The following is a 17,502-nucleotide window of genomic DNA, read 5'->3' as shown; positions in this document are numbered from 1 at the left end:
CTTAAATTAATCCATTTCTATAAACCTATACCTTGCCACATGGCTTGTGGCTTACCGGCATCTTCACATGCAGCTTGTCATGGTGGCGGCTGGCAGTGTCTCTGACTCAGCTTTCCACTTCCCAGAATTCTTCTCCTCCTTGTCCCGCCTATACTTCCTCCTGCCTGACTACTGGCCAATCAGTGTTTTATTTACTAACCAATCAGAGCAGCACATTTGCCATACAGAACATCCCACAGCACCCCCTCACAGAGCATCAAGTTCTTTTATCTGCTAAGCTACCTCTCCAGCCCCCGAAAGTAATTTCATAAAATTCTTTTAATGTGATGGTGGTTTTAACAATCTAATTGTTTTTTCCTGTTTGTTTTTACAGTGCTGGGGACTCACACATGCTAGGCAGACATTCTACCATAGAACTGCATCTCTATCCCTCTTATTTTACTCTTTATTTTGAAAAATGGTTAGCTCAGGCTAGTCTTAAACTCATTCTGTAGGCCAAGCTAGCCTTGAACTTGTGACCCTCCTGCCTCAGCCCCCTAAGTAGCTAGGGTCACAGGCTCAGGCACTAGATAGGCTGTTGGTTTTGTTTTTGCTGAGACAAGTCTCATACTGTAACTCAGACTAAACTGGACTATGTAACCCAGGCTGGCCTCAAACTAGTGGAAATCCTTTTGTCTCAACCTCTTCAGATGAGAGATTATAGGCATAAGTCACCATATCCAGTTTTTAAAATAGGGTCTTGTTGGTTGTTTTTTTTAACTCTTTACTCTTTTGGGGAGCCTGACCACCCACTTCCCAAATAAATCACACATGGAGGCTTATTATTACTTATGAATGCTTGGCCTTAGCTTGGCTTGTTTCTAGCCAGCTTTTCTTAAATTATCCTGTCTACCTTTTACCTCTGGGCTTTTCCTTTTCTTCTGTATATCTTACTTTCACTCTCACTCAATAGCTGGCTGTGTAGCTGGGTGGCTGGCCCCTTCTTTTCTGGATCCTTGATCTCTCTTGCTCCCAGATTTCTCCTCCTATTTATTCTCTCTTCCTGCCAGCCCTGTCTATCCTTTCTACTGCTTCACTATTGACCGTTCATTTCTTTCTTTCTTTCTTTCTTTCTTTCTTTCTTTCTTTCTTTCTTTCTTTCTTTCTTTCTTTCTTTCTTTCTTTTTTTAGATTTATTTATTTATTTTGTATACAGCATATATGACTGCAGGCCAGAAGAGGGCACCAGATCTCATTACGGATGGTTGTGAGCCACCATGTGGTTGCTGGGAATTGAACTCAGGACCTCTGGAAGAGCAGTCAGTGCTCTTAACCTCTGAGCCATCTCTCCAGCCCCCGTTCATTTCTTTATTAGACCAATCAGGTGTTTTAGAAAGGCACAGTAACACAGCTTCACAGAGTTAAACAAATGCAACACAAAAGAACGCAACACACCTTTGCATCATTAAACAAATGTTCCACAGAATAAACAATGTAACACATGTTAATATTTCACACTATGGTCTCAGTAGGATCCCCAGGCTGGCCTCCAATTTATACTCTTCCTGCCTCAGCTCTTGAGTACTGGGATTACAGGCACACACTAACGCCTGGCAGAAAGAGTCTGGGAATTTCATGTCTTTCATTTGTTTGTAGAAAGCGTTTCATTCATTTGAGGTTGGTCTAGAACTCCCTATGTAGTCAAAGATGACCTTAAACTTCTGATCTACCTGTCTTCACCTCCAGGGAAGTATCTGAATCACAGGTATAGGATACCATGCCTGGTTTCACTAAATACTAGGGATTAACCGAGGGCTTTGTGACTGGTAGCCAAATACTCTACCAGCTAAGCTACAGCCCCTGCCTGCTCCCTTTATAATAATAATAATAATAATAATAATAATAATAATAATAATAATAATGTGGTTTGGGGATGACAAGGCATTGAGAATGCTAGGAAGGTACTCTACCACTGAGCTACATCCCCAGTGTGTGACTATGTTTTGATACGAGCTCAAGTAAGGAGTTTTTCCATCAGGCTGGCAGTTATTATTTTGGATATTGAATTTGGATTAGGTATGCTCAGTCTGTAGTAGAGAGATAGGCAATTCAACAATCCTAATTCTGGCCAGGCAGCGGTGCATGTCTTTAATCCCAGTAGTTGGGACACAGAGGCAGGCAGATCTCTGTGAATTTGAGGCTAGCCTGGTCTACAGAGTGAGTTCCAGGACAGGCTCCAAAAGCTACACAGGAAACCCTGTCTCGAAAAAACAGAACAAAAATAGTCCTAATTCTGTTTCACCGACTACAAACCATGTGAGCACTAGAGACACAAGCATTAGGTGCTGGTTCTGTTTGTAAGAACCAGACAGCCTGGCTGCTTCGGTGCTGCCTCTCCCAGCTCCTTGTATTTTATTTTATTTTTTGAGACAGCCTCACTATACAGCTACAGCTGGCCCGGAACCCACTATGTAGAACAAGCTGCCCTCAAACTCAGAGCTCTACTTACCTCTGCCTCCTGAATGCTGCAACTAAAGGCATGCACCCCCACAACCAGTTAGTTATTTTGGGGTGTGTGGAGGTGTATGAGGGGCTGCATACGCATGTGTGTATAGACTGCTGCACTTCACTTTTATGTAGATGCTAAGGACCAAAACTCAGATCCTCATGCTTGTTAAACAAGCACTATACCAACCGATCCATTCCTGTGGTCACCAGTACTTCTTTGAACCAGGAGCATGTTTGTGGTTGCATTCCCCCCCCACCCCCGCCCCTGGGGTTCCCCTGGCCGGGGTGCCAGAGAGTAGCACCTAACTCTAATTTTGTTTAGCAGACACCTTTTGTTCCTCTTGTTGCCCTATATGAATCTTGTCTCAGAGTCTCTCAAGAATACAAAGGCCTATGCAAAACTTGGTTCAGGAAACCCGGGAAACTGTGGTACATGAAGAATCAAGGAATCTGCACTTGGTATTGTATTACTGGGAGCTTCTTTCAGGTTGTTTTGAACGTGGAAATCAACTGGCTACACTGTAAATATATAGAAAAATAAAAATGCCCTGGACAAAGGGAAAAGGTTTCAGTCCTTAAGATTGGATCCCCCTGCAGTCGCAAAAGGCTAAATTCATCCTTAAGGTGCCTCTGAGTCTTCTTTCCACAGACCCACATCTACCCACACACTTTGTGACATGACACTTTGTGACACACGTTTGTTTACATAATTCTGGGAAATAGGTAGAGAGGCCATCCAGGTCACTTGGGCCTTCTATCTCCTATACCAGCAGACTTGGGCTCCCTCCCTGGCTTCTCTTATTTTCTATTCACATGCAGACCCTGGGCAATTTCATCCGATAACAGCTTTCTGTACATCTTCAGTATAGGGGTCCCAGCCTATGTAACCAAAGGCCCATTAACACTACTTGGACATCTAACAGGACCTCACTGTAAACAGACATTTCCTGTCCTGACTGCCCAGTCCCAAATAACCAACTCAGAGGCTAAATATAAACTATAATGCTCAGATGATAGCTCAGGCTTGTTACTAGTTCTTACATTTAAATTAACCAATTTCTATTAATCTATGTATTGCCATGTGGCTCGTGGCTATACCTGTCCTCTATCATGTCTTGCTTCCTGGGTGATTGGCTGGTGTCTCCCCTGACTCCACCCTCCTTCTTCCCATCATTCTCAGTTTTGCTTTCCCACCCAACTTCCTGCCCAGCTACTGGCCTATCAACCTTTTATTAACCAATGAAAGTAATACACATTCATAGTGTAGAAAAGGATTGTTCCACAACATTTCCCCTTTTTTGTCTAGTAAAAAGGAAAGTTTTAACCTTAATAGAGTAAAACTATATACGACAAAAAGTTATTAAGTAAGAATTATAGTAGCAATATCCAATCCATTTGCATCTGGCAAAATTAGAGAAAATACAATTATCTATCTTATCTTGGTGAGTCTCAAGTTTTGTATCTAATTTATCCTTTATCATAACTGAGAAAAACTGTAACTGTGACTATCTAGTCTTCAACTCTATCAAAGACCCAAGAAGGGAGAAATGTTACCTAATGACAGGGACATTTCACTGCCTGGACAGTCATCCAAAGTTCCTCTTAACGTTGGGGCATCCATCTTTGGCCCATGGGCCTACTATATCTGACAGACAGGAAATGAGAGGCTGTGGACTCATTCTGGATTAAGAAAAATAAGGTTTGATCAAGGAAGACCTTCTGAAAAATCTCTGATGGGAATGGAATGCCCAGATGATCCATTTCAGAGCATCTCTATTGCAGTTTCCTCTGAGTTCTGCATTCAGAACAGCTTCAAGGCTGCTGGCTGAGACGATCCTGCAATTAAAGCTCAGGGATTGTAAGGAAAGAGGGGGCCAAAAGACTCTGAGTCAAAAGAACAGGAAGTTTGCTGTAAGAGCACATCTCTTAGAAATGTCAGAAGCTACCCACAGAGTCTAATTAGCATAGCCGCCTAAACAAAGACCTGAACAAGGATGACACCAATGGAAGGGGTATAGTAATGATAGGAAAATGGGTAGATTATCAAATCTACTTTTAAACTAAAAAGCAACTACTAGTCTTAAATATTTTACATTGGTATGGATTTTTGCATATTGATACAAATTTAAGGTTATTTTTGTTACACTATATATATTATATATTTCCACTCTTGTTTAGGAATTTTTGTTATACTGTATATATGTTTCTACTCTGAAGATATTTTTATATATTGATAGATTTAAGGTTATTTTTATTTTAACATACTGTATATATGTTTCTACTTTTGTTTAAGGTATTGTACCTATGCAGTTCATTTTAAAATGTAATGTAAAGTTCTAGTCCTTAAAAGCTATTATTACAAACTATTTAAGATCATTAAAAAAATGTAGGTAAGCAGTTAGTCGTCTCTAACATTCAAATTTGTGGCCATGTTAGGTATGTTTTCAAGGTCAAACAGAGATATATTTTAGATAGGCAAGTGGTCTTAAAACATATCAGAGACCTACAGAGAATACAGCATTTAAAATGTTTTAATAACATAAAGTCTTTTAACAACAGTGAGACATGTCTGCTCCTGGCAGCACCAATTTTCTTCAAAAAAGGATGATGGGCATCAAAGAACCTCCATCTGGAGTTTGCTTTCCTTGTGGCAAAGTTAGCCACTGGACAAGAAACTGTCCTTGCCTTGACTGCTGACAGTGTGCTGTCCAAACTGGACATGCAGGACACAAAAGAAAGTAACTGCTGAACTTTGCCAAGACAAGGTGGGGCAGTCCTTCAAATTCCTGCGTCACAGAAAAGTTTGTCAGATAGTCTAGAACTATATGTCAAAGGCAGATGCCCCAATGATGCAGAGGAAACTTGGGTGTCTGTTCAGGCAGTCAACTGTTTCTATCATTTCTTTTTTTTTTTTTTTTTGGTTTTTCGAGACAGGGTTTCTCTGTGTAGCTTTGCGCCTTTCCTGGAACTCACTTGGTAGCCCAGGCAAGCCTTGAACTCACAGAGATCCGCCTGGCTCTGCCTCCCGAGTGCTGGGATTAAAGGCATGCGCCACCAACGCCCGGCACCAATATCATTTCTATAGTTTTGGAAGTTGTTTGTTCCACACTTCCTGTTTACTCAGGTAATAAATATTATATCCTTCTCAGGTCTCTGATGGGGTTGAAGATTAGATAGTTACAGAAACAGTTTTCCTTATTACCACATTCAGAAAAGAAACTCACAAAAGAGGTAGGTGTAAAGGTTGAGAGACATAAAAACTTAAATTGTCTAAGAAAATGTTTTGAGGTCTAAAAGATAATTTTGGGTTGGTAATACAAGTTAGTATAGAGCCAGGCGGTGGTGGTGGTGGTGGTGGTGGTGGTGGTGGTGGTGGTGGTGGTGCACGCCTTTAATCCCAGCACTCGGGAGGCAGAGCCAGGTGGATCTCTGTGAGTTCAAGGCTAGCCTGGTCTACACAGAGAGATCCAGGACAGGCACCAAAACTATACAGAGAAACCCTGTCTCCAAAAAAAAACAAAAACAAAAACAAAAACAAAACAAAAAAAGAGCTAGCTGAGACAAGCCGAAGCTAAAGGCCAAGCTTTCACATAGCTAATAAGTCTCCATGTCACTATTTGTGAGCTGGCAGTCAACAAATAAGCTTGCTACAAAGGGGGAAATCTCATGGAGCCCCAACCCTAGGAAAAGAACTATAACCAGCTGGGCAGTAGTGATACAGAGGCAGGCAGATCTGAGTCTGAGGCCAGCCTGGTCTACAGAGCTAGTTCCAGGACAGCAGGGCTGTTACACAGAGAAACCCTGTCTCAAAAAATAACAACAGGCCAGGCAGTGGTGGCGCACACCTTTAATCCCAGCACTTGGAAGGCAGAGGCAGGCGGATCTCTGTGAGTTCCAGACCAGCCTGGTCTACAAAGTGAGTTCCAGAACAGCTAGGACTGTTACACAGAGAAACCCTATTTCAAAAAATAAAAAAAATAATCTACTTTCAAAGAGCAAGAGGTGGATAAATGTAAGATGGTTTGGAGGGAGAAGAAGTAAGGGAAAAATAATGAATTATAATCTCAAAAAATTAAAAATATACTTTCAAAGTGAGATTTTTTTTTTTTTTTTGGTTTTTCGAGACAGGGTTTCTCTGCGTAGCTTTGCGCCTTTCCTGGAGCTCACTTGGTAGCCCAGGCTGGCCTCGAACTCACAGAGATCCCCCTGGCTCTGCCTCCCGAGTGCTGGGATTAAAGGCGTGCGCCACCACCGCCCGGCTCAAAGTGAGATTTTTCTTGGTCATCCTGCTACAATTCCAATCCCCTATAATTTGGCCCACATCACTCTTCCATATGAGCACCACCCAATTCTACATACTCCTGGTCTCCTGTAGAGAATGTCAGCTACCTCAAGATAGCATTTTTTGGGTCCATTTTTCTAGTCTCTGACATTCAAGGAATTTACAAATTAGTTTATAGAAAGAACAAGTAAGGTGGAACACCTTTAATCCCAGCACTCAGAAGGCAGAGGCAGGCAGATCTGTAAGTTCAAGGCCTTCATGGTCTACATTGTGAATTCTAGGACACCTAGGGTTTTATAGAGAGATCCTGCTGAGAGAGAGAGAGACAGACAGAAACAATTACAGGAACAACCATAAGCCATACTGCTATATTACAATGGTGGAGAAAGGCAGAATTTTCAAGGACCCCAGGGATCACAGGGTAGACTATAAAAGGTTATCCAGCGTTATATCAGGAGAAAAACTGCCCCATCATACCCTAAAAAAAAACTGTATGTTTTTATCAGTACTAACACAGGTCTTCAAACACAAATGTCTTTTCGAGCTTGATCTCTCGGCAGCATTCAATACCCACTTGAGGTCCCATATGTTGAGAGATATTTTGATAGCACTCTAACACTCCTGAGGCTGCCCAATAGAGTTATACCTTGAATCAGAGGGCAGAACCAGTGACTAGCTGACCAGAATTGGCTATAGAGAAGCCAGCAATTTGGATAGAGAAGACACACAGGAGACTGGAGTTTGAGCTTCCTCTTGGTTCTGGGAGAGGGTCTATAGCAGGGTATTAGAGGCCAAAAAGCAAGATCAGCCGGGTGTTGGTGGCGCTCGCCTTTAATCCCAGCACTTGGGAGGCAGAGGCAGGAGAATCTCTGTGAGTTCGAGGCCAGCCTGGCCTCCAAATCGAGTTCCAGGAAAGGCGCAAAGCTACACAGAGGAAACGCTGTCTCGAAAAACCAAAAAAAAAAAAAAAAAAAAAAAAAAAAAAAATCAGCTAGCTGCTACCTAGCCTCTCTGAGCTGGCAGGTTTTACCCTAGCCTTTGACTCCTGAGTTTTATTGATAAATAGAATGAAAGAGACTCAATTTAAACCTAAATATCACAGCTGCAGCAGAGCCGGGTCACCCACCTGAGTGGCCAGGTACGGGGCGCTGAGGGGCTGTGAGGCCACAGACAATAATCAATATAACAGTAGATTCATGTGCAGCCAGTAAGCCGACAGAAAAACATCACATATGTGCAGTTATATACTTAATCTGGACTGTTTTACACATTAAAGGTAATACAACTGACTATTATTAAATTGCGTTTTCCATCTTAATTTAAACATTTCATATCAAGAGCTTTAGGTATCTAGAAAATATCTGAAAAGAAAGTGGAGTTGAGGTGGTCCTGGTCTTTAATCCCAGCACTGGGGAGGCACAAGCAGGCAGATTTCTGTGAGTTTGGGGCCAGCATGGTCTACATATGAGTTCCAAGACTACATGGTGAGGCATTGACTTTAAAAAAAAGGGAGGGGGTAATTAAATAATTCACTCCATACCTCCAGCAAGCATTGCGGCAATTTCAGTATTTCATTCTAATACACACACACACACACACACACACACACACACACACACACACACACATAAACTTCATAAATTTACACCTGGCTCATGTTTCTTGGGGAGTCAAGGTCCCTGCTTCCTCCAGCCTTTTAAGACACTGAAGAGACAGATGCCACAAACTACTGAAATGTGGAGGCATCACTCCCAAGAGCCAACTGCATCTATGGTGTAGCTGTTAGAGGAAAAACATCAAGAGCACTGCCATTCAAGACAGGTACACTTAAACCAGGTGGCAGGATTCCTTCACAAAGGAGTGGATTTTTGAAGGCAAAGCAGTTCTTTAAAAAGTTAATTTTTAAAAAAAATGAAAACGCTAATGCTGCTGGGGGGAGGGGGATGAAAGAGAGAATCTTTGGTGTGTGTGTGTGTGTGTGTGTGTGTGTGTGTGTGTGTGTGGTATTTTTAGGTCTATTAGCAAACGATGTATTTGGTAGATTTACATCTCCAAGACAGCTTGCCAGGAAAAACAAAGACCTGTACACTCTCTCTCTGGAGCTTCGGAAGCAAGAGCCAGTTAAAAAACAACACCCACACTTAAGCCGGTATCATCAGGACGCCAAGAAGTCAAAGTAGGATGTGACCGAATCACTGTCTCCAGCGGCAGAAACAGATGCGTGGGTCACCTACACGGGCTACGGAACTTTAAAGACAAAAGATGTGCATCTTGTGGATGCTGGAACATCAGCCTCCAACTTGACAGAAGTTAAAGAGCTCGGCTCCTTCACTAGGGCAGGCTACGGCCTAGCTCCGCGGCGCACGGGTCCGCCCCGGGCACCACTGTGCCCGCGCCCTGATCGTCCCCCAGGCTTGCTGCCCTCCCGCCCAGAGCCGGGAGCCCACAGGCTGGGGCGCTCCCCGAGGGCCTCCGAGGCGCCGGAGGCCGCGGCGTGGACGGGTGACCCCCGCGAACCGGGTGCGGAGCGCTGCGGGGAGGCGCGGCCCGCCCTGCTAAACACCCCGGCCTCCGCCCCACCGGGCGGCCTCAGGAGCCCGCCCGCGACAGGGCAGGCGCCCGCCCTCCTCACCTGCGTCCATCTTCCCTGTCCGGTCGCCGACTGACCGTAGTGTCGCTCCGACGGACGACTGCGCGACACCGCGACGGGAAGCCGCGGGAGCCAAGCGCGGCGCAGCGGAAGCGCGGGCGTCGCCATCTCGCCGTACGGCGGTGGGGACGCGGGGGCGGGGCCCCGACGCATGTGGCTCCTGACCGGACCCAAACGCCCCGCCCCGCACCGCGCCACCACTTCGGAGCACCCTGGAGCCGGCCCGAGCGGCGCTCGTCCGGCGCAGCCATCTTTCCGTACAGACCGCTCCCCCGCGCATGTCTCGGTACGGACTCGCCGCCCGCTGCGGCCGCGACGCTCGCGCCGTGGTCCGGCCGCCCGGGCGCAGCGTGGTGCGGGCGGCAGCGCGCAGCCATCTTGCCGTACGGCTCGGCCGCGGCCCACGTCCCGAGCTGTGTCGCCGCGCTCCCTCGGGGCGGGTCGGACCAGCGGGCGGGCGGCAAGGACCGGAGCCTGGCGGCGCCCACGACCGAGGCCCGCAATGGTGATCTGCTGCGCGGCCGTGAACTGCTCCAACAGGCAGGGCAAAGGCGAGAAGCGCGCTGTCTCCTTCCACAGGTACGCGGCCCGCCTCCGGGTCCGCCACGCCCCCGCCCGGGCCGGGCCCGCGGGGAAACTGAGGCCGCGCGGTGGACCTGGTTCGGGCGACCGGGAGTGGGGGGCCGGCTAGCCGAGCGTAACTGAGGGAGGTGGACGGGTCGTGGAGCTTTGTGACCTTGGCCCGGACCGCCGGCTTTGGGGACCAGCGCGGCCATGCCTCGGGTAAAGCGGACGGAGGCCCCCGCCGCCGCCACCTCCAACCAACCCGCGACGCACTGATTTGGGCTGGCGCTGCCAGTTTCTGGAGCATCCCGCAAGGACGCTTTCTCGGGTTAATCCTGCTCTTAGGTTTCGAGCAGTTCTCCGCTCTTGCCTCGGCGGGGCAGCCCGTCTGGAGGTGTGTGGCAGGAGTGCGGCCCGGCGCACGCAGCTCTACTTCCTGCATCCTTAGCCCTCATCGCTCTCCTACGGGGGTCCTGCGGCCGGGACACTGGCACTGAACACCTCCCTCATCCTGCATTCCAGCAGAGGCTGGCGGGAGGACCGTGGAAGGGCTTTCGGGACGGTTCTCGGGTGGCCCCGGGGCGGGCCGCGCCTTCCTAAGGCTTTCAAGACTCCCCCGATCTCAGTTGATCCTCTCCTGTGATTTTTCAACAGGAGTGAAACTGCGAGCGAAGGGGCTCTGCGTTAGAAGCCACTTTGCACATCGTGCCACCTCTTAGTACTTGGTGTTAAAAATTGAAGATGGGCATGGCACGTGCCTGTTGAAAGTTCACAGGGTTACATTAAGTCTTGGGTCTTTACGGTCTGGTTCAGAACAAAACCTAGTAACGTTAAACAGCCTTAACAAATAAATCAACCAGAATGTTTCCTTAACAATTTCGGTTAAAACATGCACCAGAAGTTTTGTTAACGATTTTCGAAAATGAGGCAGGGTGGCAAGGACTGCTGCTGGCTATTCCGATGTTCTAACCTGGTATGGGGGTAGACGGTGCCCGAATCGGGGGCGGGGAAACTCTTAGGAATCAAGCTCACAAAACATTGAGAAATAAGGTTAGAAGGTCACGTTGCTTAGAATGTCCAGGTCATCCTGTTAGGGCTAGTCTTTGTCCACAGCTGCCTCCTGAGGGCTGGAAGTCCTCAGGTGAAGCTCTGGGCAGTTGATCGCGGCCGCCAACCCTACAGATCCTGCCTTCGTAAGTGATCCTTAAATAGCTTCATTAGATGAGGGAAGACATTACTAAGTATGTTGTTGAGCATCTTTTTTTTTTTTTTTTTAATTTTCCTGTTATTACATAATATACAACATAAACTTAACATTTTTATTTTGGGGGTGTTTTGGTTTCTGTTGTTTGTTTTTGGTGTTTTGAGACAAAGTCTCATTGAATTGCTTTGTTGGCCTACAACTCTCTGTTATAGTCTCTGCCGGCCTCAGACTTGTGGCCATCCTCCTGCCTCTGCTTCCCAAGTGCTTGGTTATAGGATTATAGGCATGAACTACCACTAACGACTTGTTGCTCTTTTTTTGAGATGGTCTTTCTACATAGCCCTGGCTATTCTGGGACTCACTGTGTAGACCAGGCTGGCCTTGAACTCTCAGAGATCCACCTGCCTCTGTCTTCCAAGTGCTATTCTCCCAGCTCCTTTTCCTTTGTCCCCCCCACCCCCAGACAGAATTTCAGCTAAGGCTGTCCTCATGTAGCTAAAGATGACACTGACGTCTCAGTCACCCCTCTCACCTCCTGGGTGCTGGAATTACAGGTATATACTACAGCACCTGGCTCTTGTTTTCTGGTTTTTTTTTTTTTTAAAGAGACACTAAGTTACCCAGGTAGGCCTTGAACTTAGTTAGTATAGCCCAGGCACATGTTGAACTTGTGATCCTCTTACTTGAGAGTAACCAAGATCCCTGCCTTGTACCATTAGGCCTGGCTGGAGCTTTGGGGCTTTATGCTAAAGCTGTTCCCTATAGCCTCAGCCACTTGAGCCTCAGCTGTGATTGTTTAGCTGGCCTCTGAGAGATTTCCTGGTTTCTTGTTCCCAGCTCGATCGCCTGGCTTCTCATTGGGTTTTAGCATTCTTTACCCTGCTTTTTGGGTGCTGGATGATTTGGTCAGTGGTACACTTGTGAAAGCTATTTCCTGCTGTCTCTGAGCATCCTTTGTGCCCAGGGTGATTTGCCACAGCTAGGAGGAGTATCCTTCATTCCTCTCTACCCTATAAACTCAGGGTCCTAAAAGGTATACAGTAGGGCTTTCTTGAAGTGTGATCCTAATTAGTCGTGGAGTAGATATTGAGGGTGAAAGCTGAAAGATTAGTAATGACCTGCAAGATGGTCCTGAAGTCCTTACGAGTTTTTAAGTGAATGTCATCGGTATGGGTTTGGATGCTTGCAAAAATACTTGATTTGCTTTTATCGATGACAGTTTTAGGGAAAGGCATCTCAGTAATTCTAAGTGCTTTGTGGTTTGTCCTGCAGGTTCCCCCTAAAGGACTCCAAGCGGCTGATCCAGTGGTTAAAGGCCGTTCAGAGGGATAACTGGACCCCCACTAAGTACTCATTCCTCTGCAGTGAGCATTTCACCAAAGACAGCTTCTCCAAGAGACTGGAGGACCAGCATCGCTTGCTGAAGCCCACAGCTGTGCCCTCTATTTTCCACCTGTCGGAGAAGAAGAGGGGGGCTGGAGGCCATGGCCATGCTAGGAGGAAGACCACAGGGACCATGAGGGGCCACACAAGCTCAGCGGCAGGGAAAGGAACCGTCGCTCCCCCCCTGCCCTCAAGTGATACCTCCATGGCCAAGCCCGAGTCCCGAAAGTTGAAGCGAGCTTCTCCACAGAGTGATGCAACCCCCAAGGCCACCCCAGGTGCTGTGAGTCAGGAGCAGGGGCAGTCCCTGGAAAGAACTTCAGGAGCTGGACTGGCCGCCCCCCTGGCCAGCAGCCGGGAAGAAGCAGAAATGTCTGCTACAGAGGCTGACCACCAGAAGGCCTCTTCCTCTGATGACGCAGGCGGGGCAGACAAGAGTGGCATCTCCATGGACGACTTCACACCCCCAGGGTCTGGAGCTTGCAAGTTCATTGGCTCACTTCATTCTTACAGTTTCTCCTCCAAGCACACTCGAGAGAGGCCATCTGTACCCCGTGAGCCCATTGACCGAAAGAGGCCGAAGAGAGATACGGAGCCAAGGTGCAGTGGGAATAGTGTGGCCCAGAGTCCCCCAAGTTCCTCGCTCACAGCAACCCCTCAGAAGGCTTCCCAGAGCCCCTCCGCCCCTCCGACTGATGTGACCCCAAAGCCAGCTGCAGAGGCTGTGCAGAGTGAGCACAGTGATGCCAACCCCATGTCCATCAACGAGGTCATCCTGTCGGCCTCGGGGGCCTGCAAGCTCATCGACTCCCTGCACTCCTACTGCTTCTCGGCCCGGCAGAACAAGAGCCAGGTGTGCTGTCTGCGGGAGCAGGTCGAGAAGAAGAACGGAGAGCTCAAGAGCCTCCGGCAGAGGGTCAGCCGCTCCGACAGCCAGGTTCGCAAGCTGCAGGAGAAGCTGGAGGAGCTGCGGAGAGCCAGTCTCCCCTACCTCCCCTACCTAAGTGGCCTGCTGCCCCCCAGCCACGGTCAGTACTCAGCCAGTGTGCTCCCCTGCCTCCCAAGGGGTTTCCTGCTGTGTGCTGGGTCTCTGTGGGCTACACGTCCCTCGTGATCTCATGAGAGCGCTCATTGGCCAGGGAGCCCAGGGTATAGGAGCCCTAGTCACAGGAGAGGCCTGTGTACATAAAGATTTAGCATTGTAAGGAGCCAGGCATGGTGGCACACACCTTTATTTAGTCCCAGTACCCAGGAGGCATCTGTTCGAGTTCGAGACCAGCCTGCTCTATGTAGTTAGCTCCGGGCTAGCCAGGACTACCTGGAGCAGTGGTTCTCAACCACTAATGCTGCACCCCTTTAATACAGTTAGTTCTTCAGGTAGTGACCCCAACCATGAACTTATTTTCATTGCTGCTTCATAACTGTCATTTTGCTACTGTTATGAATCATAATGTAAATATCTGTCTATCCTTTTTTTCTTTTTCTCTTCCTTGGTGTTTTGAGACAAGTTTTTATTGTGTAGCCATGACTGTCCTGGAACTCTCTCTCTGTAGACCAGGTTGGCCTTGAACTCAGAGATCCACCTGCCATTGCCTCCCAAGCTCTGGGATTAAAGGTGTCTACCATTACTGCCCTGCATGTATCTGTTTTCTGATGGTTTTAGGCAGCCTTTGTGAAAGAATCCTTCAACCCCCATAGGGGTCACGACCCACAGGTTGATAGCCACTGACATAGAGAAACCCTGTCTCAAACAAAAATAAAAAATCAAGTCAGCAGGCAAGGTTTCAGATGCTTGGCTCAAAGGCTTTTTTCATTGAAGGGGGAAGGATCGTAAGGAAAATAAAACATACAAATACTTTTTTTTTTTTTTTTTTTTTTTTTTTTGAGCTGGGCTAGGGTTTGAGTCAGGGTCTCGCTATCTTTCTCTGGCTGTCTTCTATTCTGACCTTCATTCACATCTCACTGTGTAGACCAGGCTGTCCTTGAACTCACAGATTCTACTTGCCTCTGCCACCAGAGTGGTGGATTAAAGTGCCCCACCACCTTCTGGCTAAACTCACTCTTTTTCAAGTGTTTAGGAAAGCTGAGTGTGGTCTCTCATACTTGTAATCCCAGGACTGAATGCTAAAGGCTGAGTTTTGAGATGTGAGTGAAGGTCAGAGAGAGCTTTCAGGAGTCAGTTCTCATTTCTCCCGTGATAGTCCTAGAGATGGAACTCGGGGCAGCTGGGCAGCAAGTGCCTTTCCTGGCTGAGCCATCACGGTGGCCCTCTTCTATAAAGATTAAATGCTAGATAAACCAAGTGTTCATTATGCCTGTCCTTCAAGCACTTGGGCTGAGACAGGATAATTACCATTTATCTGAGTTAAAAAAAAAAAAACAAAACTTTTTACATACCTCCCAAATTTTATTCTCTGTTGGTGTTTTTAAAAATTGGTGTGTAAGTTTTAAATATTAATTGGCTATGTTTTTGGTTCTCCCACTATTTTACTATTTTTTTTATTTGTTATTTTGTGTGTAAATGGGGGTCAGGAGAGTGCTGTGGCATACATACGGTTTGGGGCGTGATTTCTCCTCCTACCACATGGTCCCAGGAATTGAACTCAGGTCGTCAGACTTGGCAGCACGTGCCTTTACTTCCTGAGCTGTCTCACCTGGCCCTTTATTTTACTTTTTGAAAGTGATTTCTAGGCTGGGCATGGTGGCACTTACCTTTAATCCCCAGAACCCAGGAGGTAGAGGCAAGTGGATCTGTGAGTTCAAGGCCAGCCTGGTCCGCATAGGTCCATGTCAGCCAGGGATGTATAATGGGACTCCAAAAAGGAAAAAAAAAAATTCTGATTCATAGGTATTCCTTACAGAGTGAGGATAGTGTGGATAGTGTTCAGTGCATATGGAAAACTCTTCTGACCACATTCACTTTGTCTGTATCAGCATTTGCTAGTACAGGTATGATGGCCCTGTCTGCTGGAGCAGAGCTTCCAGGGCCTTGAACCTCTGGAGATAGCGAAGCCTGTGAGAGTTGAGGTGCATCCTCGGAAGAGCAGCCTCATCCCACGCTGATCTGGTGTACTGCTTTTGTGTTGCTTTTGGTACCCTTTTGCTGTGACCACTAGCGCAGACCTTTCTGAACAATTAGCCCTGGTTCTGTCTGCATTGTTTCCCTTGTTATTATTCTATTGTTTCTTTCTCCTTGTTTTGGTTTTACTTATTCTAAAATTTCTAGAAAATTTCCTAACCTAAAGCTGAGGTTGAGGCTGTGAGTCTTTTCTACCTGTGGGCCTATTCTGGATTTGCTTTACTTTATTCTCATTCGTCACCAATACTTTGTCATCTCCTAGAGCTGTTTAAATGGTGGCGATGGTCCTGAAGTATAGATAGGTTGGTAGAGGGGAGAGTTTTTTTTGGAGTTATTTTCAATTTTATAATGAGATTTAACGCTATGTTGTCTTTAGGCCTGCTTTTGGAAAATGTCGAGATTTCACTGTGGCTGGCACAGTGGCTTGAACTCAGGTTGTCACACTTGCAGCAAGTGTCTTGACTTTTGACTTGAGTTCAGAAGAAAGTGCCCTCCCCTCTGGCTGGTTCCATTGTTCTCCTCCTGGGGCTGAGACTGAGCCCTGGGGCCTGGTGTGAGTCAGCAGAGCTCTTGCCTAACCACGGTAAGGTCCGAAGTCAGCTGATTTCTGGAAAGGTGAGGCACTCTCTTGAACACCCTGCTGCCATTCCGGAGCTGCCTGTGTCTTCCTGTGCTTCTGTCAAGTTACTGGTTGTGGTCAGTCTTTGAGATCAGGTCTCACTATGTAGCCCAGGCTGGCCTTGAACATAAGGCTATCTATCCTTCAGCCTCCACTTCCAAGATTGATTATACACCTGAACCGCCACACTTGCCAGTATCTGTCAGCTGTTGCTTTAGATTCCAAGCCTTGTTAGATGTGTATGTCTTCCTGATGATCACAAGCACGGAAAACCTTTCTCTCATAGAAAGACCTCTTTTTTTTCTCCCTCTCACTTTGTTTCTCAGGCTTCATTCCAACTTTCTGTTCTGCCTCAACCTCCAGTTCTCTGAGTAGTTGGAGTCTCAAGATTTAGCATCATTGCTTCTAGTTCAAGGCTTCCTCCTCCTCCCTTCCTTTCTCCTCTCTTACAGTGTGGCTAAGTCTAGCCTTGAACTACTGATCCTCCCGCCTTGTCCTCCCAAGTGCTGGGATTATAGGTGTGGGCTACCACACCCACCTACGTATTACTTCTGTCCCCTTAATTTCAGTCTTGTCATGTTGCTTTATTTTATAAATAAATCTAATTGACTTTAAGAGTTGTTTTATAAAGTACTTTAATCTACTTATGATTATCATTATCAATAAGTTGGAAATGTTATTTTTTAACTTGTTAGCCTTTCCCTTTTTTGTTGTTAATATGTTTGGTTTGGAGATGGTCTCACACCACAGCTCTAGCCAGCTTGGAGCACAGCTGTGTGACCCAGGCAGCCTTAAACTCATCCATCCTCCTGCTTTGGCCTTAGTGTTGGTATTGCAAGCATGAGCCACCGTGCCCAGTCTGTTACTGTCTTAAAAACAAACATGCAACGCTGGGTGTGGGAGTAACATGCCTTCAGGACGGGACGGGAAGACAAGAAAGTCAAGATTTTAAGACCATGTTGGGTTACATGAGACCCCATCTCAAAAATAATATAATATATGAATGCATTTATGTGTAGCATTCATCTTTCTGTGACTGTATAGAGCTGATCAGCTACCATGTATTAGCCTCCCTAGGTCAGATAGTATAGGGTTTTGGTTTATACTGCTTGTATTTTTACCTCTCCAAGTAACCATTAAATACTAAGCGTTAAAATTAATATTCTGCTGGTTACTTTATTCACCACTATCTATGTATCTAAGTTTGTCCTCTTTGGAAATATCTAGTGGTTTA

The 17,502-nt window shown here is 46.7% G+C and overlaps 2 protein-coding genes across 3 annotated transcripts in view; one reads left to right on the top strand and one right to left on the bottom strand.

Annotated features, from left to right (window-relative positions):
• Positions 1 to 9,540, bottom strand: part of Atg4b (autophagy related 4B cysteine peptidase) — a 33,591-nt gene extending 24,051 nt beyond the window's left edge. Inside the window, exon 1 of the mRNA XM_028890634.2 lies at positions 9,402 to 9,540. Within this exon, the coding sequence (XP_028746467.1) occupies positions 9,402 to 9,411 (10 nt within the window). The 5' untranslated portion in view covers positions 9,412 to 9,540. The remainder of the gene's footprint in view (positions 1 to 9,401) is intronic.
• A 267-nt stretch (positions 9,541 to 9,807) lies between these two features.
• Thap4 (THAP domain containing 4) overlaps positions 9,808 to 17,502 on the top strand; it is a 43,084-nt gene continuing 35,389 nt past the window's right edge. The window contains exons 1-2 of one of the 2 annotated variants that reach the window (XM_028890635.2): positions 9,808 to 9,998; positions 12,460 to 13,598. In XM_028890635.2, coding sequence (XP_028746468.1) covers positions 9,922 to 9,998; positions 12,460 to 13,598 — 1,216 coding nt within the window. In that variant the 5' untranslated portion in view covers positions 9,808 to 9,921. Of the gene's footprint in view, positions 9,999 to 10,121; positions 10,203 to 12,459; positions 13,599 to 17,502 lie in introns of those variants that run through there. The other variant, XM_037210149.1, reaches the window with a different exon arrangement.

The sequence above is a fragment of the Peromyscus leucopus genome, chromosome 13 (assembly GCF_004664715.2).
Source record: "Peromyscus leucopus breed LL Stock chromosome 13, UCI_PerLeu_2.1, whole genome shotgun sequence".
Classification (NCBI taxonomy): domain Eukaryota; kingdom Metazoa; phylum Chordata; class Mammalia; order Rodentia; family Cricetidae; genus Peromyscus; species Peromyscus leucopus.
This window is presented reverse-complemented; position numbering and strand designations above follow the sequence as displayed.